The sequence below is a fragment of the Hemicordylus capensis genome, chromosome 2 (assembly GCF_027244095.1).
Source record: "Hemicordylus capensis ecotype Gifberg chromosome 2, rHemCap1.1.pri, whole genome shotgun sequence".
NCBI lineage: Eukaryota > Metazoa > Chordata > Lepidosauria > Squamata > Cordylidae > Hemicordylus > Hemicordylus capensis.
The window spans coordinates 35590711-35611940 of NC_069658.1; the positions used below are offsets into that span (position 1 = coordinate 35590711).

Here is a 21230-nt window from a genome sequence, read left to right on the forward strand (position 1 = left end):
CCTTCTTGTGCAGGTGCCCCATGGGGTTAGCATGAGACGCAGTGGAAGCCTGCCTGTCAGGGCGGTCCTGGGTGGAAGCTGTCGGGAACTGTCTGTGATAGAGCCCTCTCCCCCATGCAAATTTTTAGGACTGTGATTGGTGTTATGCCGTGTACAGATCTGCAGCTGCAGGGAATCATAGGTGTAGAGATGCACTGTCTTCGGGGGCTCCTGGAGACCCTTGCACCCATTGTGCAGAAGTGATAGCAAGCCTGCTTGCCATGTGAGGGAGGGACTGGCAGAGGGAGCGCTTTGGCAGTTCCTGGGCAGCATTCACCAAGAATGGGAATGGAGCTGTCTGGGTACAGTTCCCCGGTGCTTGCATGTGTATAGCAACTTGGCTGGGCGGCATTAGCCCTCTGGCCATCGTGTGTGTGTCCATGGCCTTACACTTTCCTGAGGGAGTTGTCCGCTGCAGAGCAGTATCCATCCATCCTTCACAGGAGACATCTCATCTCTTCACAGTCGTAATACTGCTCCCCTTGGTCAGCCCTTCCCATGAGCAATGCCAGAGATAGCAATTTTCTAACAAGGGGGGACGGGCTGTGCCCCACTTGTGTCCTATGAAGATCTGAAGCTGTGGTGGGGAATAGCTGGGAATGGAGAGCACCTGTCTTCAGTGGCCCCGGATAACCCGCCTGTCTATTTTTCTCACCAGCAATGGTGGGCCAACTTGCCATGGCAGGGACAGACTGGCAGAGGGGGCGGCATCAACATTTCCTGGGCAGCATTCCCCAGTCCTGACAATGGAGCTGTTTGGGAACCCGTCCCTGGGGTTTTCATGTATGGAGAGATCAGGCTGGGTGGCGTTCGTCCCCTGGCCCTACTGCCTATCTCCATGGCCTCACACTCTGGCAAGCCCCTTTTAAATGGAGAAACAGTGCTCCAAATGGACAGCCCCGGCACTAACCCGTCTGTGGTATTTCCACAGTTCTGCCGGGGACTAGTCCGCCCCAGTGCACTGTCTCCAGAGAATACTTGCCAAGTGGGTGGAACTTCTCATGAGCAATGCCACAGAGATTGCAATTTTTCTAAAAGGTAGGAAGGGGATAGTCCCCCCTTTTCCCAACACTTTGTGAAAATATGATTGGGGGGAATCCCGAGTGGAAGGGGCAGCCTTTGGCCATGTACACAGGGCTGGACCCCCTTGGCATATGTCGCCTGTCATGGGGCTGCTTGCAACACGGGCACCCCTGTGCACAGGCTGTCTATGCAGGGCCAGCCTGTGCCACAGTAAGAAGGGCCAAACTCCCTGGCAAGTGTCATCTGTATTTTAGTGCTGAGTTTGGGGAACACACAGAGCAGAACTGCCCTGCCAAGTGTCTTCCCCGCATGGTGTGTCCGTACCTAATAAACACGCAGGGAGCCTCTGTGTCACCTCTGTGCAGCATCCCTTTGTGCAAGCACACAGGGCAGAGCTGTCCAGACTTTTGTCCCTTCTATAAGCTCTGCCTTCAGACAAAGGACACACTGGGCAGAATAAGCCGGGCATGAGTGGCCACACGGTTCCTGCCTTTCAGGAGACACACAGGGCACAACTCCTGCTGGGGGTGATGGTGAGCAGTCGCTTCAACAGGAGGAAGGCAGGACTGGCCTGCCCTCCGCTGCCCTTACTGTACCTGCTCGCTTAAAGGCACCTCCCCACCACCACGCACTGCCCCAGGGACTGCACAAACTGTTCATGCACATCCCTATTACTTAAGGCCTTATTGTCTGTTTGTTGGTTTTTACAATGGCAACCATTCACATCATATCTGGAAAAAGAAACGTTGGGTGATGACATCCACCCCAATTCAAGATGGCGACGTGTGAACGATTGAGGTGCAAGGGGGAACTGATTTGGACCCAATTTGGCATAGCATAGGGATGGCTCAAGGGCGTAGTTTGTGATGATGTCACCCACCCGGATTCAAGATGGTGAACGTGTGAACGTTTGAGGCACAAGTGCACTAACCTGTGAACTGCCTAACTGGTTTGGACCAAATTTTGTCCAGTTGTGAAAGGAAAGTAGGCAGATTAGTTCTTACTAGAACAGCTTGTTTAATTGATAAGATGCTTGTACTGCCTTATTATCAACAGCCTTAATCAGGCCTATAATACAAAATTAAACCAATAATTTAAAAAAACAATGAAAAGAATAACAATCCACAAAAGCATCAGAAAATCATAAAAACACAGCTCAAAAGCAGTTAATGCAATTAAATAGTAAAGGCAGTGAAAAGAGGCTCAGAAACCAAGAGCCATAAGGACAAAAGAGAAAGGCTGGACTTCACTTGCACATGAAGGATAGCAAGGAAGGTACCAGGAACACACATTTGGAGCTGCATTTCCACAGCTTGGATGTGCCACCACAAAAGGTCTCTCTTTCCCTGCCTTCCCCCAAACAATTCAAGCAGAAAGCATTGCTTTCACTCTGAATGAGTGAACTCATCAACCTTTATTCAGAGCATTTCTGAAAGATAATCAAAAGGGGACAAATTTTCATGATTTGCAAAATATGTTGTTCTTGATGAGACCGTCACATAATGAGACATTTTTCATTGGGGGAGCAGAGACAAACATTAGAGCAGCAGGAGGAAGATTGGATGATAGCATAGCATGTCACATAGGAACCATAAATTGCTCTGGATAACAGGTTCTAGAAAGAACTATACAAGCACATGGTATGCAGGTTCACATAAACGTTAAAATCGAGGTAGGAGATGTGCGTGATTGTGAGAACTCACTCATTTCCCTCCAGTTCCCATTGCTCCTGGCAGAGCTACCCAGCCACTGTACCCAGTTTTTTTTAACCAAAGGTGCCACACTCAAATCTACACGGCAGCCATAGACACCTGAGCCCAAAGCGACACCCTAGCCTCCATGTTCTTGGAGCCCTAGCACCTTCAACAGAAAGCTGCCTGGTGACACACCACATCATCATCAACCACGCCCACTCACACCTGCCTCCCCATGCAGTCCCCAGCTTCTTGAAGGTGCAGGCACACAGCTGGAGCAGGTCAAATGGATTTTGTCATAGGGGAGTCCCTGTGCACCCCCTCACAGCATCCCTTCTTGGAGCCTTACAGCTGAGAAAGACATGCTGTTCTGGTAGCTCCAGGTCTTATCACTCACATCAATTTTGGAGGATGAATACAACTGAAGGAAGCCCGAGCAGGTGCGTGACTGGGGGAGTCAGTCATATGACTTGCCTCAGGGGGGGCCGCCAAGGCAGTGGGCCCCCAGACAACTGTCTCCCCTTGCCCCGTTATAGTTACGCCCCTGCCTCACTCCTAGGGGAATTGGTAGATTTCCATTGCTGCAATATGAATCTCTTGGCTGCAAGTAAGCTCCTCCATAGCCATTGTTTAGAACTTGATTTTAGTCCCCAGTCGGTTGGGATATACCCCAATCCTGCTTTCAGGTCCTTCAGTAAAAGAGACTAATCCATCACTAAGTTAATTCACATAATCACCTACCTCCAGAAACCTTGCACTATGAGACAAGAGACTGAGGAACAAAGTGGGGGAAAGCATCATCATAGTTTTTAGCCCATCCCTCCCCTTTGGTGATAGTGAGTGTTGGAGGCTGTTGCTAGATTATATTTGTTTATTTAGGCAAGACACAAGTAGAGAATTAGGAGGAGGGAGAAGAAGATATAACTCAGTTCCTTCTGGCTGCTTCCATAGAAGAGGTAAAACTTCAGCCTGGGTTGACTGCCCTGAGGCTCTGTGATTCAGAGAGAGAGTTTTAGCTTTTGCTCTCTAAACATTTACCCCAGCCAGCAGCTGCTCTATCAAGGAAGCAAGCATACATTAGCAAGTTCCATGTGTGAGGGTGAGACACACTGGCTGTGTTTAGCATTTTTAACTCTGCAGACTGCAGTTAAGGATAAAGGCTGAATATTTTATTATACCCACCCCAAAAAGAAATCCTCTTTCAGGCAAACTCACCAGGACTACAAAGAGGAGAAAGGCAAAAAAAATGAAACTTCTTGTGGGGGTGGCAACTGGGCAAAAAATGAAATCTGACCAAGATAAAATATTCCATAAACCTTTCTGATTTTACAGAATACAAAAGTCTATGGAATTCCCTAGCCATAGTGCTTAAAACTGCAGTCTTAAATCATTCACCAAGAGAAAAGCAAATGACAAAATGTACCAGAGATAAAACCAGAGATGCATTATTTGTTGCTCTGGCAAGAGTCCAAAAGCTTGGTGATGTTTGTTTTGATAACCCACAGCAGATACACTATGGGCCAGTTTGAACAATCAATGGCCTGAACATGCAAAGAGGGTGGAATCTCTCTTTGGTTTCATTCCCCATGGAACATAGGAACTTCCTACTGAGTCAGACTCAGCATTGTCTAAACCAGTGGTTCCCAAGCTGGGTTCCTTTAGATGTTGCTGAACTACAACTCCCATCACCCCCAGCCACAACAAATTGCAGCTGGGAATGATGGGAGTTGTGATTCAGCAACGTTGGGAGGAACACAGCTTAGGAACCACTGGTCTACACTAACAAGCAGTAGCTCTCCAAGGTTTCACACAGGAATCTTTCTCAGCTCCCTGAAGATGCCAGCATTTGAACCTGGGACCTTCTGTGTTACCCATGGCCCCATCTACCCTGATCTCTACCCCCAGCTCCAGTGACCACTAGTCAGCACTGCCCACGGAGTTTGCTGCATGCTGCCGAGGCAAGATGGAGAAGACAGAAGATATAACCTCCCTACTCACCTCTTCTGACTCTGAGGCCACAGAGGAACCCTGCAAACAGACTGCCCACGAAGAAGAAGCCTGACATGCTATTACCTTTTAGCTATATTGTGTGTTTCACTGCTATTATATGTCATTTTTAATTTTTAAATAGTAGATGAATAGTAAATGAATAGAACAGCAACTTTAAAATGCCAATATAAATAAAATAAAAACATTGAAACGATTCTCCTCCTGAAGGTAAGCTGTTTTTGGTTATATCTTCCTATATTTCCACACATAAGCTGTCTCATCAGCTGCAGCAGAAAAAACACTGTTTCCATCTGGACTCAATGCCATATGCAAGACTCTTCCTTTGTGACCTACATTAAAAAAACAGGCAGGACATACATGAAATACCATCAAGGTGCTATGACTAGAAAAACAAAAGGTTACACTTTCAAAACTACTGTCCATCATAAGTCCTGTTTCGCTATGAGTACTACACAAGTGGCTACAATGTTCATTTTGGGACCAATTTGTCCAGCATGGCTCAGGAGTTCATAGCGGCCATGACAATTATGGGCCTATCCCAAGTGGTCTCGTGTTGCTGGACACACGCTTGATCTGATCTTTTACTCTGATCAGGGTGGGGACTCTTGTGATTTCCCCATTGTCAAGGATAGACCACCATATGGTTAAGGTTGGGCTCACAATCCCACCTCTGCAAGGGTGAGGAGCCTATTAGGATGGTCTGCCCAAGAAGGTTATTGGATCCAATAGGATTTAGTGCTGGCTCTGCCAGTAACTCTGTTGAATAAAATGGAGGTGCTACTTGTGCAGGGTTGGAACTTGGGAGACAATTTTGATCTGCTGGTTCTGGGTGGGGTCACACTTCCTCAGAAGGAACAGGTACACATTCCTGAGTGCTTCAGGATCCAAACCTCTTCCTGGTGTCTCAGATTGAGGCAGTGACCAGAGGTGCTTTCTATCAGCTTTGGCTGATAACGCCAGCAGTGTCCGTTTCTTGAGATGAACGACCTCTGAACAATGGTACATTTGCTGGTCACCTCAAGACTTACTGCAATGCGCTCTATGTGGGACTGTCTTTGCATATAGTCCAGAAACTTCAGTTGGTAAAGAATGCTGTAGCCAGGTTGGTCTCCGGGTCATATCAGAGAGGCCATATCATTCCTATCTTAAAAGATCTACACAGGCTGCCGATAAGTTTCCAGGCAAAATACAAGGTCTTTGTTATAACCTATAAATCCCTAAACAGCTTAGGCCCAGGGCATTTAAGAAAATGTCTTCTTCACTATGATCCCCATTGCCCATTGAGATCATCTTGAGAGGTTCATCTGCCATTGCCACCAACTCATCTCGTGGCTACACAAGGATAGGCCTTTTTTTGCCACTCCAAGACTCTGGAATGCTCTCCCTGCTGAAAGAAGAGCCTCCCCATCCATGACAACTTTTCAAATGTCTCTAAAGACACATTTATCCACATAACCCGTGGTGCCAGGAACAGCGCAGATTATCTGTGCTGCTCCCGGCAACATGGATCTACAGAGGGTGAATAGATGTGTCTTTTTAAGTAGACGTGGTTTTAAATTGTGTTAAGGTTTTAATTTCTGTTTTAATTTGTGTATGTTGCTGTAAACCACCCAGAGATGGACATTTGGGGTGGTGTACAAATATAATAAATAAAAATAATACATTTTTGCACACACCCCATTTCTATGAACAGAGATAATTTCCCGCTCTAATTTTCATTTCCTTTAGATAAGCACGCACTGGAAACTTATAGTATTTTTCAGGGGTGGATCTACAACTGCACAAACATGTGCAATGAACATGGGCTGCCTCTAGTGGGAGCCACATCTGAATTTCCAACTTAAATCATAATTTCCCCATCGAGATCAATGGGAAACTCAAAAATATTAATATCCTGAATGGCTGGGCAGAAAGCTTGGAAATATCACAGAGATGAAATTTCACACAGATCTGCTTCCCCTGTGCCACAGCTGCACTAATACATCTCCATCTGAGGATCATCTGCCAAGCACGCCTCCAGAACTCTAATCAGAGATGCACCTAAGTAATTTTGGAGCCTGGACTTAAAGGCTTTTGGAGGACCCCCCCACACACTGTTTTTAACACATTTTTAACTGATTACATCACCCAGGACAGACTAAAAAGGATTTGCGGGCCCCCAGTGGGTGTGGAGGCCCTGGACTTCAGCCCTGAAGTCCAGGGGTAAGAGCGCCTCTGACTCTAATATGCACGACACAACTTGCCCACCCATAAATGTCACTGCCAGACTGTGTAGGCAACAATACTGAACTAGATAGACCAATGGTCTGACTCAGTTGAAGGCAGCTTCCTATGTTCCTATGTCTGAGCAGCCGCAGCACTAACAGAGTGGAGCAAGGCAGAGAAGGAATTGAGAATGAGTGTGTGGAGGGGGAAAGAAGTGGGCCCAACCCACTTGACTTTTGCCCAGGAAGCTAGGGTGCCCTCAGCTGATGTGGAAGGGCCAACTCTGCATGGAAACTTTTAAGATTGTTTGTCTTTCCAGATAGTATCTGGAGCTAGCAGCCACTTTGCATGTCAGGGTGAAGCCACTATGTCTTTCCTTCTAGCCCTAACAACCATAGGTGATCTGTGAAAGCATCTTGTGGGCCTTTTATCTCTTTCCATGGTCAAAAAACAGTATCAAACAAAAGCAAGGGTGCGAAATGAACATCCAGAGCTGGCAGTCTCCTGCAGAAATATATCTTGATACTCCTGATGCAAATATAAATTTGAGAGGTTTAGACACCCCGTAGAATAGGGCAGCCTACTCTGAATCCATTTCAGGTTGCTCCCAGACCTCCTGCAGTGTTCCTAAATGAATGCATTTCCACTATCCACTCTGCCATCTCCCACTTTATTTGCATCCCTTTGCCACACCTACTGAGGCAGTCAGTAGTAAGGAGGGTTTCAGGGCTTCATCACTGCTGTGGATCTCAGACTCCAATTCTTGGATATTGCGTAAGCATGTGTGGTGGCAGCACACAAGAATGCTAAGAAACATGGGGACTATGTTTCCCATAGTCCCCATATGTCCTAGGTAAGGGGTGCACAACTTTGGTCCTTCAGGTGTGGTTGAAGTACAACTCCCATCATCCCCAGCCACAATGGCCAATAGTCAGGGATGATGAGCATTGTAGTCCAGCAACAGCTGGAGGACCAGGGTTGTGTACCCTGCCCTAAATATTGTCACATATGCTAGCATCTAGGGCCTGGTCTATTCCTCAGGTCCTCCCACTGCCCTGGGGAAAAGAAGGAAAGGCTCTCAACAGCATTGGACAACTCAGCAGGAAGGGCTCTAGGCTGAATCAAGAGTAATCTGATTTTAAATAGAACTACTTTGAACATCAAATAGATATTCTCCGAATTATTCTGATTTCATTGGACCAATTCTTAATCATACCAGGGGAAACATACCATCACAAGTCAATACATCTCTTAAACATGGATCTTTGACAGCACTGAAAATATTTGAACAGGTTTACTTTTAAAGCCATTTTGGCTCTAGCAACCTGATGCAGTGGCAAGTATTCTGTATTCCAAACTCTCAACTTGGCAGCAATGAAAATATTAAAGCTAGCGGTTGAGCGCCAAGCTAAATTACTCCTAAGTAGTCCTGCTAAATTAAGCAGCCCTTTACTGCTTCCTGAGTAGTAATATTCAGTAAGTTAGTCTGAGTGTCAGTCGGTGTTTTCTTCTTACGTGCTGGCAGTGTAACAGTACCCTTTGTTCAGAGTGTAGCCCAATAACTAAGTGAGGAGAGGGGCAAAACTGCCTTGCAGTTCTTTCACCTTGGCTGCAATTAAAAAATAATAATAATACTGAGGCTGTTCTCTCGTGCAGGCAAAAACAGGCTAAGGAAACCCAGACCAGGTTTGCCTGCATGTGAGAACCGCCAGAAGCCGCTTGGCTCCCGGCGGTGGTGGGACAGCAAGCCCGCCTCCAAAATAAGGTAAAGAACGAAAGCGCTCTCTTAGCCCAATTTTTCTGCTTGTCTGCCACAATGTTCTCTCTAACAGGGATTCCCAGATGTTCTTGACTACAACTCCCATAATCCCCAGCCAAAGTCCATTGCAGCTGGGGATGCTGGGAGTTGCAGTGACCAATGTCTGGGAATCCCTGTTAGAGGGAACGCTGGTCTGCCAACCGGAATCCCCACAATGCACTGTGCACTTGTGTGGTGCATTATGGGAGTTTGGGGGGGTGGGGCATTGCTTCTCAGCACCCAACCCTCCGCACTGCCTGGTGCAGTCAGCAATCGTCTGGGCGGGCAATCCGCCCACCCAGCAAAGACAGAGGGATTGTCTGCAGCGAGGTGCTAGCAGCCTTCCTCCCCGCTCTCCCAAGAGCCTTTTCTCACTGATAATGAGAATGGCTCATTATCTATCTCCATCTCTCTCACTGCTGTGGTTAACGCCAAAAGCTGCTCTAAAAAAAAAAAAGTATCTTTTGCAAGAACCGCTCCCTGGAATATCTGATGCAAATCTGAAAGCATGACAATGACACTGAGCAAAAGTGTGATTCAAAAAAGCCAACTGTGGTTGTCAACATTTATTTCAATCTTTGGTTGTACACTGTTTGAATACTACATAAGGAATACTACACATATTGATTTAATAATAAACATGCTTACCACAGAGTTCTGCTGAATTTGAAAGCATGGGGTATTTCCAGATGTTCATCTTATTTCCAGGATGGCCTTGCCCACTCACTAATTCTTTGGTATTGGGTAACCAGAGCAGGGAGCACACCTGAAATGTTTTTCAAATGTTTATTTCACTGTAAAATGACATGCATACATTCCATAATGTATTCCCTGCTAACTTGGTAAAGAGGCACCTTTTAACATGGTGATTCTCTTTATTTAGCAGGGGGAGAGTAACTGGCCCTATCTACCCCAAGCACAGTACTTCCAGTGACTGTTGCTGGTGTCTATCTGAAGTTTCTTTTTAGATTGCGAGCCCTTTGGGGACAAGGAGCCACCTTATTTATTTATTATTTCTCTGTGTAAACCTCCCTGAGCCATTTTTAGCAATAGCAATAGCAATAGCACTTACATTTATATACCGCTTTATAGCCGGAGCTCTCTAAGTGGTTTACAATGATTTAGCATATTGCCCCCAACATTCTGGGGACTCATTTTACCGACCTCGGAAGGATGGAAGGCTGAGTCAACCTTGAGCCCCTGGTCAGGATCGAACTTGTAACCTTCTGGTTACAGGGCGGCAGTTTTACCACTGCGCCATTTTTGGAAGTGTGGTATAGAAACTGAATAATTAATAATTAATAATAATAATAATAATAATTCCACTATGGGCCAATTCAGATGAACAGTGACCCCTACATGCGACAACGTCAGGGCCACTGCATGAATGTGCCTGCCCTAACATCACTAAGGGACATGCTGATTTGATCTTGGCACATTCTTGAATTGCATGTGAGGGGTATACTTCCAAATCACCCCCCCCCGCCACATGCGCGACAAATCCCTGCTTAAACAAAACAAAGTCCCGTGTAAATTCCGTCACTTCATTCCCACCTAATTTTCCTGCATGTGTAAAGATTGGCAAAAGGTGCCATCCCTCAAAAATTGAGCTTTCCCTGTGTACTGCAATAATGGCTGGTGATTGTGAGATTGTCCTAGTGAGCCATAAATATGGGCTCCTATTTTTCGTGCATGAGACGTTCACTGCCGAACCGGTTTGCCTCAAACCGGACCAATTCAGTAGCTCAGTGGTGAACCAAACCGGGGGCCGTTCAGTCTGCAAATGAACCAAGCCAAGCCCCGTTTGGGCAAACCAGTTTTGCAGCAAATGGGTGGGGGTGGCAAGATGGGGCTGGCTGCTGGTGCCACTGCTCCCTCACCCCCGGTGGGGTCCCAAGCACAGGCAATGCTTTGTTAGGGAACCTCCCACATGGAGGCGCAATTCTGGCCTCCGCAGATGCATGGAGGCCGGAACTGCGCTGCCACCGTGCAGGCGGCTTCCTAACAAAGCAGCATGCATGCTTGGGGCTGCTCCAGAAGGGGCAGTGGTGGCACCTGCAACTGTGATGGCCAGGTGAAGACATTACTACTTTTCTCACCGCTCCTGCCCAGCCGCCCCTTAGCATTCCTTCCTAGGACCCCCCACACCTTTACTTGTAAAGGGGAATCCTCACCTTATTGCCCTTTACAAGTATTAGTGGACTGAACCGATTTGGTCAAATGGAATGGACCAGCCAGTCAGTTTAAATGAACCAGTTCGACTTAAATTCAATTAGAACCGGACCGAGATTTTTGGTCCGTGCACAGCACACCTGTTACCAGCATGCTGCATGTGATCTCATGGCATACGGAGCTACCATTAAGGTGAATTGAAATACATCTTTAATCAGAGGCAGTCCTTCTATGAAGCAGAATGAGGCACTGGCCTCAGGCACAGATGCAAGGAGGAGTGCAGGGAGTTGCACCCACAGAGGCCACCCTATAGGTCTTCTTGCTGTCACCTTTCCTCATCATACTAGGACATGCTGTACATTTTCATCTTCTTGCCCTGCTGGGGTGAGCCTCTTCCCTCCCCTTTCCCGCCCCACCATGTGATCTAGCAACACCCTTGTTGCCACTGCCTGGCTTGGTGACATAGTCTGAGATTGTTCATGTGATGCTGTCTTGGTAGTATGGCCTGAAGATGCTGAGCACCTGGGGATGTCATTGTCCTTGTCATCTCAGGCAGCAAAACTGTCTTGGCCACCCTGTCTTTAGGAGGGGATTGCAATCTACAAATCTGAAGCACACAAATCTGAAGCACTTTATGATTTCACCTGAGACTGTGCATCTACAGTTTCAAGAATTTCCATGCTGCTTATATTCCAGATGTGCAAAAGTTTGTCCTTCATTCCACCTCCTGTGGCAATTACTGTGGATTGCCATGGACACCACATCATGGCCTAATGAAAGAAAAAGGGGCAGCAGCATAAATTGTGTTTGTTTGTTTGGGGCATTTATATAAAGCTTTTCAGGTGAACCTCCAAAGCGGTTTACTTAAAAATATCAATAAAGAACCACACTAAAAGCAACCGGTTTACACCTTTACATGTTGTGCTCTATAGGCTTTGTTTCTTCTCTCGTCCCCTCAGAGCAAGACGATCCCTGGTCACTCTATGGTGACAGCTGGGGGAAGGAGGGGCCACCTCAGCTATAACGAGAGCACTGGATGGTGGCAGCTCCCCAGAATGCATCTCTTCTCTGCTCCCCACAGAGCAAGATGGCTACTGGTTGTTCTGTGATGGCAGTTGGTTCTGATGATAGTGGTTTTCCACCACTGTACCAGGCAACTGACAAATCAGTTTGGCTATTACAAAAGAGTTCCGGAGATGAACTACCTCTTTGTAAGGAGTAAATAAGTAAAATGTGGCAAGTAGCCTAACTGAAAATAACTGAGTGAGCTAGTTTGATTAAGAGATGGAATACACAGTCCTGATTTTGCTCTGAATGCGAGCCTTTTACTGATTTTGCACTGGATGCCAGCCTTTTACTGATTTGGGTGTGGTGGGGATTAGCATTGTCACCATTGTGGCACAACCTTGAGCCCCTGGTGGCGCAGTGGTAAAACTGTCGCCCTGTAACCAGAAGGTTACAAATTCGATCCTGACCAGGGGCTCAAGGTTGACTCAGCCTTCCATCCTTCCAAGGTCAGTAAAATGAGTACCCAGAATGTTGGGGGCAATATGCTAAATCATTGTAAACCGCTTAGAGAGCTCCGGCTATAAAAAGTGGTATATAAATGTAAGTGCTATTGTGCATAAATGCTTTTTAATGTACATTTTATGTACATCAATTATGTACATGCAATTATGTGACATTTCTGATTAATCATGTAATTATATACATTTTTATTTTCCTTAGTGGTTTGCTAAGATATTACAGTTTTTGACATTTACTGAATAAATTTTGTTAAGCTTCAGATAAACTTTTCTAGTGAAAATAAGAACACAGCTAATATGTTTTCTGCAATTTTCAGTTGCCCATCCCACTTCAAACTGTAAAGGCTCCAACCCTACATGTGTCCTATAGGTGTAAATTAAAATAGCAGACCATTAATTCTTCTTACCTTTACTGCTGAGGAATGGGGTATGGAGATCAATGGCCTACATCGTATTGTCACACCTGGATCATTAGGCCAAATATTTAGTAGACCATCACTCGATCCACATGCCAGATGTCTGCTGTCTGGGGACCACTGCAAGCTACATACACTCTGCCTGCTTTGCCGTGCCATTCCTATATGATGCTGAGCCGATCGAATATCATGATGACAGATATATCCTAGCCTAGAGCCGCTATGAACAAGAGGAGGCAGCATGTAGATGGGGTCATTCTCATGATTCCCACAGATCTGGCACCCGAGGCAAGGGTCATTAGTTTATGGTCATCAAAAGCTGCTTTAGAATCTTTTTAAATAATACAAATAATAGGTTCATTCACACAATTGCTGGCAGGGCAGATGTCGTGCACCTTAGCCCTGGGGCGTGGTGCTAGGCATCAGCAAAGAAGGCAGAGGTCAGCACTCACTGGAAGAGGCAGGTGGTAGGTTCAGCCTGGCGCTGGAGCAGGAGCAGTCCTAGAAGCAAATATATGTGTAGCCTGCCCAGAAACCCTAACAGGCTTGGGCACCCCAGGCTCAAATTTTAGATATTTTTAATTTATTTTATTTTCTAACAGCATTAAGACAGGAGGTGGGGAGGCTGATCACATGAAAGGTGGCAGCTGGGTAGGACAGCTTTTGCTCGGTAAAATGCTGGGGAGGGAATCTGGGCAGGGTGAGCTCATCCTACCCAGCTGCTGCCTCACACATGTTCAGTCTCCGCACTTCCTACCAGGGGCAGAGCCACCATTGAGCAAACAGGTTCCAAGAACCCGGGCCGCCACCAATCAGGGCCTGTGCCTGGTGCCCTAGCCACACCCCCTGCATCTGATGGCAGATGCAGGGCGGTGTTTAGCATCTGATGACAGACGCAGGGGGTGGAGCTAGGAGACACGGTAGCGGGCTGGACCCGGCCGCTGCTGGCCTCCCTCCACCCCTGCTTCCTACCTCAATGTTTGCAAGCACAACTGCTGATCAGGAGCCTACCCTACTCTCCTACCCAGTCAAGGCACTCCTCCTACCATGCCAGCGGTTGTGTGAACGAATATAACATATCACAAAATGAAAGTTACATTTAAAGAAGTTTAAATCATCATGTCACAGTGCGCGCACAAACAATTATTATAAAGTCCAGCACCTGCTAAAACACAGTAATCTTCACAGCAGTGAGAAAGACACCCAGTGTGAGAGCCATATGAATGTCTGTTTTCCACAATCAAGGAGCCACCAGGAAACGTCCCTGCCCTAGGTCACCACCAATTGCAGCTCAGAAGACTGTAGAACATGGATCAGGGCCCCAGCCGAAGTTCTTAATACATGGGGCAGATTCATATGAGAGAAGGGTGTCTTAAGATACCTTGGCTGACATCCAGACTAATGCTGCCCCAGTGCAAACATGTTGCTCTTGCTAATTCTGCACAGTCAGGCGCTCACATTCCAGACTGGTGTGGCACCGGTGCCACAAGATGCACTTATGCAACCTGTGGTGCACCTCCCTCTACAGCACCTCTTCTTCAGTCCATATATGCTGCAGAGAATCATGCACTACCCATGCAAGACTTGCACGAGCAGACCAACAACACAAGAGACTGAGCAACTTTGAGCAGCCACTCAGTTACGTGACCTTCTTGAGGGTGCGCATCTTTATTCGCTCCACTAAGACGCCGTTAGTCTGGGTGTTCACCCCTTTTCCAGACTGCATAGTGCTTTTAAGGTAATAACCAGCACCTTGAATTGAACCTTGGTACCAATTTGGAATTTAGATGTTCTCCCAGCCATATGGGATTTATTCAGTACTGGGAGAATACTGAAAGAGCACTTCCGTATGACCAAGAAAAAGAATTCAAAATGGGACTGTACAAATGAGATCCTTGCAGTATAGAAACTCTTGTTAGTCACTGTAGCAAATGAAATGTGTATAACTATTAATTAGTTTCAAGCCCTGAATCCTGCTCTGCTGTTTCCTGTTTGATTGTCCTTAGCTTTCCCATTGATTCTGCAATGACACCCACAACCTACACACTGGTTTTCCCTCTGACAATATTTTAAATAATAGGTAGGCAGATAGGGGGGTATTGGTACCCGACTGGTTCCTGAATCTTTAAAAACTGAACCGAGGAAAATCTACCACACACAGATTTTCCTGTAACACCAGCACTTCAGTGGAATAAGGAGCCACATCTGTAAAACTCTCATTTCTGGGTAAATCCAGATATACAAGAGTCCTCTCAGGCAACCCTATATAGATAAGCCATGTTTTCTACAAGTTTCCACAGAGGCAGGATAATATAAGAACACCCTGCTGAATCATGACCAAGGCCTAGCTAGTCTAGTATCGTGTTTCACAGTGGCCCATCAGATGACTCTGAGAAGCTCACAGCAAGAGTTGACGGCATGCCCTCTCACTTGCTGTTGCTCCCCTGCAACTGGTATTAGATCTTAGAAATGCAGAGGTTCTCAAACTTTGATCTCTGAATGTTGTTAGACTTCGGCCATTGTGTCTGGAGAAGAAGGTTTGAGGATCCTTGATCTACTGAATACATTGAAAGAAACCCCACTCATAGTTACAACTCCAAAAGTGGGTAGGAGTTGAAAGTGAGTAGGAAGCCCCACCTCAGAGCTATCAATCATCCCCTCTCTTCAGCCACTCACGGTTACAGCAACGGTCTGCAGAGGGACCTACTATAACTGTCAGTGATTGGTAGTCCAGGGAAATCCAGGCTGCCAGTCATGGAAGCGCCTTCCCTCATGCTTACAGAGTCCCTCTGCAGACTGCCACTGTAACTGTGAGTGAGTGTCTGAAAGGAGGGAGGGAGGGAGTGACAGCTCCAGAGTGGGACTTCCTGCTCGCTTTCAGAGCTATAACTGTGAGCAGGGATTCTTTCAAAATGTCTAACCGGGGCTAATGAAAACCTCTCCTGAATTTTAAAAAACTGTAAGACAACCGTACTATACATGTGGCACATGAATATATTTGATTGCTCACCTGCTAAGTATATAGTCATTCCAGCTCATGACTCCAACCACAGACAGGTGACCAGACAGATTTCTCAGCGTCTTTTGGGTTTCAATGTCCCACAGCTGACAAAAAACAAAACAAAAACCGAACTCAAAGAATTTTTAAACCATTCGTCGCTGACACATCTTGTTCTGCACTTCATCTCAAAGTTTATATACATATATATATATATATATATATATATATATATATATATATATATATATTCATCGCTCAACCAAAATATCAGTTTAAAAATGCAATGGGGGGAGGAAAATGTTTATCTGGGTGTTTAGTACTCTTAAATATTAGAAGAGCTGAAAAAATACAAATAGCAATAGCAATAGCACTTACATTTATATACCACTTTATAACCGGAGCTCTCTAAGCGGTTTACAATGATTTAGCATATTGCCCCCAACATTCTGGGTACTCATTTTACCGACCTCAGAAGGATGGAAGGCTGAGTCAACCTTGAGCCCCTGGTCAGGATCGAACTTGTAACCTTCTGGTTACAGGGCGGCAGTTTTACCACTGCGCCACCAGGCGCTCTTTTATAAAGTTTATAAAGAAAAGAGTAATACATTTTAAAAATAAACATACATATACAAAATACTCTAAACTGCTTACTCTAAAAGGAGCTGCCAGCTATTTCCATGCTCACAGTCACTAAAATGAAGATTAAAAATCGTTATGACACTTAGAATTTTCATTATAAGATATCCTGATGACAGGTACAGTGATGTAGCAAATGAGATCTTAGTGTTGCTTCTGCATGTGATCTTCTTGCTAGTTAAGGAACTGCTCATATAGATAACTGTGTGCATCTGGATACAAGGCACCCAGTGCAATCCTTGTTCACACTGCAGAGTGGTTGAACATCCCCACTTGTCTTGCAGTATGAATGGAATCCCCCTTCCTCATTCATCATCTTGAACTGCAAGCTATTGTTAGTATTAAGTGTATTTATTAGGCCTGTGCATGTCTGAATGGCTCCAATCCAATCTGACCTGACAGGAAAATTGTCAGGAGAAGCAACATGGCCCCCTCAGACATGTCTGTCTAGTTACCCCTGCTAACTGAGCAAAGAGACACCTTTTAAAGTGGCGATTCTTTTAAAGTGGCGATATTTAGCAAGCGGGGAGCAACTGGCCCTATCCAGCCCCAGCACAGCATCCCTCCAGTGGCTGTTGCTGGTATCTGCCTTATATTTCTCTTTCAGTTGTGAGCCCTTTGAGGAGAGAGGGCTGTCTTATGTATGTATTACTTTATTTTTCTATGTAAACTGCTTTGAGAACTTTGATTGAAGAGCAGCATATAAATATTTGTTGTTGTTGTTGTTGTTGTTGTTGTTGTTGTTGTTGTTGTTGTTGTAACCCTTCCTCCACCCTCTCCTGACATTTCTTGATCCCCTGCTGGGAGGCAAAAGAGTGCAAAAGCCAGTTGGCAAGCCTTTCAGCAACATGCCAGTTGGCAAGCTTTTCAGCAACTTGAGATTTAAAGGGGGGAAATACTTCTTTCCCCCTTTTAAATCTCAAGCCCCACTGAAGGCAAGCCTCAGGGTCATAAGATCCCCCATAGGGAGTTGCCTTCCCCACCCGCCACCCCTAATTACCAGGATGCAAAACCATCCTCAGAGCCAAGTCAGAGGGATGGAGGGAAGTCTGGTAGGAATGTAGGGATTCCAACGGAACTCCGCAATGACAGCAGGGAATGTAGTTGGAGTTCTGACGGTCAGAGGTCACTCCTGTCATTGTGGAACTCATTCCAGTAATGCCCAGCAGGGGGCATATCAGGTGTGACATGCTTGTCAGACCCAACAGAACACACAGCGCAAGTATTTAAATACTGCCTTTCAACAACATCAAATTTGAAGCAATTTACATAACAAAAGGAACAATACGTTTCCTTCCTGCTCCAAAGGGTTTCACAATCTAAAACCCTAATCTATAACTCTAATCTAACCCCTGCTAACTTGGCAAAGAGGCACCTTTTAACATGGTGATTCTCTTTATTTAGCAGGGGGAGAGTAACTGGCCCTATCCACCCCCAGCACAGTACTGCCGGTGACTGTTGCTGGTGTCTATCTTATGTTTCTTTTTAGATTGTGAGCCTTTTGGGGACAGGGATCCATCTTATTTATTTATTATTTCTCTGTGTAAACTGCCCTGAGCCATTTTTGGAAGGGCGGTATAGAAATCAAATACATACATACATACATGGAAATACATGGGAGAGACCTACAATAGCCACTGGAGGGATGCTATGCGGGGTTGAATTGAAACAGTTGCTCTCCTCCTCCTAAGAACAGGTGGCCCTCATTATTTGTGGGTGTTCCATTCTTGCCGATAGGTGCGAATAAAAAAACAGCGGATAATGAAACCTTGGGTCAATGGGAATTGAGGGGTTAGGTTCTTAACCAAAGGGGGGACAAAAAAGCAGGGGGGCAGAAATAAAAGGAAAAAAGGACAGTAACTTATTCTTCAGGTCTTCAGCAATCCAACAACTGGGTTTCTAAGACCCAATCACAGATACACAAAACCGTGGATACAGAGTCCACGGATAACGAGGGCCCCCTGTATATGAAAGCCATCCCTTTACAAGGTGCCTCTTTGCCCGGTTGTCAGGGGTTCCACAGAGCAACACTGTTTTCTGCATCTATAGCTGTGAAGCACTGTCAATACAGAAGGAGACATCAGTGCTGCCATATGTGCTTGAACTTCCAAATGAGATTAAAAAGTACCCAGTACCTGGATTTCTCCGTCACTAGTGCCAAATGCAAGGCAACCATGCCCTCGCATCCATGCTACAGAGGCAATATATTTGGAAGTGGAACATAGATCTATGCTTTCAATAGTTTGGTTTGTTTCCCCATTCCAGATGTGTACAGCAGATCCAAGAGCAAGAGCAAGGAGGTTCTCGTGGCTCCAATCCAATACGTTGAGATCTGGGGGGGATACATTTAAAATTAATACTTGCACTAAGGTGCAATAAATAGTTTTAACTTATGCTGTTTTTTTCACAAGGTTATTAATAGCTGGAAACACAACAAACATGATTGTTAACAGTAGCAAACTAAAATAAGCTCTAAATATAAATCAAATAAATATTCATCATATTCGTATAATTAGGAAAAGTTGAAAAAGGACTCATACAGTGACTTCTATGTTTATCTTGCAGTGTACTGGCGGGGGATGGGGGGACCCAGAAGCTCATGCAAGAGAACTTTTCTTATGATAGCAGCATGACTTGTCCCCTTAGCTAAGCAGGGTCTGCCCTAGTTGCATATGAAAGGGAAACTAGGTGAGCACTGTAAGATATTCCCCTCAGGGGATGAGGCCGCTCTGGGAAGAGCATCTAGGCTCCAAGTTCCCTCCCTGGCTTCTCCAAGATAGGACTGAGAGAGAGTCCTGCCTACAACCTTGGAGAAGCCACTGCCAGTCTGTGTAGACAATACTGAGCAAGATGGCCCCATGTTCCTATCACTTTACTTATTTCACTTAAACAGCACTATTTCTCTTTCTCTAAGAAACTGTAGCTGATACACAAGGTTGTATCCCATGCAGGCAACTGACAGATCTGCTTAGTGTCAGCAGTACAGCCTCACCACATGCCTTTAGACTGTTCCCTGGGTCCAATCTAACATAGGAACACAAGAAGTTGCCTTATGCTGAGTCAGACCCTTGGTCCATCTAACTCAGTCTTGCCTATACCAGAGCTGCACAACTTTGGCCCTCCAGCTGTTTTGAGACTACAACACCCATAATCCCAAGTCACAGTGGCCAATACTGAAGGATGATGGGAGTTGTGGTCTAGCAACCTGCAAGAAGGCCAAAGTTGTGCAACCCTGGTTTCCATTAACTGGCAGGGGCTCTCCTAGGCAAGAGTCTTTCTGAGCCATACCTGGAGATGCCAAAGACTGAACCCAGGACTTTCTGCATGCAAGCAGATGCTCTACCACTGAGCTACAGCTGCATCATCTAGAACAGGGATTCTCAACATTGGGTCCCCCGATGTTATTGGACTTCAGCTCCCATAATCCCCAGCCCCAGTGGCCTTTGGTTGGGGATTATGGGAGTTGAAGTCCAATAACACCTGGGGACCCAACATTGCGAATCCCTGATCTAGATGACCCATCTAGTTTGGAATGCACAGGAATTTGTTTTTAAGTCTACTGAGGCCCGTGCAAGACAGTGAATGTACAGTCTCATGGCAACTGTCATGGACTGTCTGTGTTACCACTGAACTGATGCCCTACTACTACTATGAATATTTATATACCGCTCTTCAACAAAATCCTCAAAGCGGTTTACATAGAAAAATAAATACATAAATAAGATGGCTGCCTATCCTCAAAGGGCTCACAATCTAAAAAGAAACATAAGGCAAACACCAGCAACAGCCACAGGAAGGATGCTGTGCTGGGATAGGGCCAGTTGCTCCCCCGCTGCTAAATCTAAGATTTAGATCTCAAATCTTAAAGGGGTTCTCAAACTTGGGTCTTTGACCATTTGGCCATTGTAGCGTGGAGTTGATGGGAGCTGTAGTCCAACACCATCTGGGGACCCATGTTTGAGAACCCCTGACCAACAGAGGCCTTTACAGTAGGAGCTTTTTTCATTATTCATTATCAGTGCTTATAAGATGCCTTGCCAGTAAAAAAATAATAATAAATGCCCAAAGTAATATATGCAATATTAAATATTTGCCATACATCACAGACAAACAAGTAATCATAACATCTTTAAAAAGGCAGTTTGTAAGGAAGAGGAGTGTGAATGAATGAAGCACAGCAACATCAAGGATTCACAAGCGAAAGCAATGGAAGTCACTTGCAGAAACACTTTTTAATACTGATCCGATCTCACTCGCTGTCCACAGTACCTTCCAATCCACAGCGACATAAAAATTATATTCTTTCCTCTGCTCTCAAAAAAACCTGAAGTGGAAAAATCTTAGTTCTACAATGGAAACTCCTCAATAAAATACACATATTGTCCTAATTGGCATATTCCGTTCTAGTAATCAAAGAATATGAAATCGGAATCGGGCTGACATCCTGACTAAGGAAGTGCTGATGCCTAGTGTCCAGACTAAGGCTGTACCAGTGCACAAAGTCGGTGGGGGGGAGCAGGAAACATTCAGTTCCTCTGCTCCACAGTGGCCTCTGCTACCTGAAAATATGTCTCAGGGCTTCAGGCACATATTTTCAGGTGGTGCAAGCAGTTGTGGAAGGAAGGGAAGATTATTCCTCTCCCCTTGGCCACACGTGTGCACTAGTGAGGCCTTGGTCTGCTCCCAATGCTGCACTAGCACTTTGCTAGT

The 21230-nt window shown here is 45.6% G+C and overlaps 1 protein-coding gene across 5 annotated transcripts in view; it reads right to left on the reverse strand.

Moving 5' to 3' along the window:
- Positions 1–4825: 4825 nt before the first annotated feature.
- Positions 4826–21230, reverse strand: part of CDC20B (cell division cycle 20B) — a 49992-nt gene continuing 33587 nt past the window's right edge. For 4 of the 5 annotated variants that reach the window (XM_053288807.1, XM_053288803.1, XM_053288804.1 and 1 more), the window contains 6 exons: positions 18656–18852; positions 15894–15988; positions 12875–13103; positions 11586–11711; positions 9418–9535; positions 4826–5095 (listed from right to left, as the gene is read on the reverse strand). In XM_053288807.1, the coding sequence (XP_053144782.1) occupies positions 4989–5095; positions 9418–9535; positions 11586–11711; positions 12875–13103; positions 15894–15988; positions 18656–18852 (872 nt within the window). In that variant the 3' untranslated portion in view covers positions 4826–4988. The remainder of the gene's footprint in view (positions 5096–9417; positions 9536–11585; positions 11712–12874; positions 13104–15893; positions 15989–18655; positions 18853–21230) is intronic. The other variant, XM_053288805.1, reaches the window with a different exon arrangement.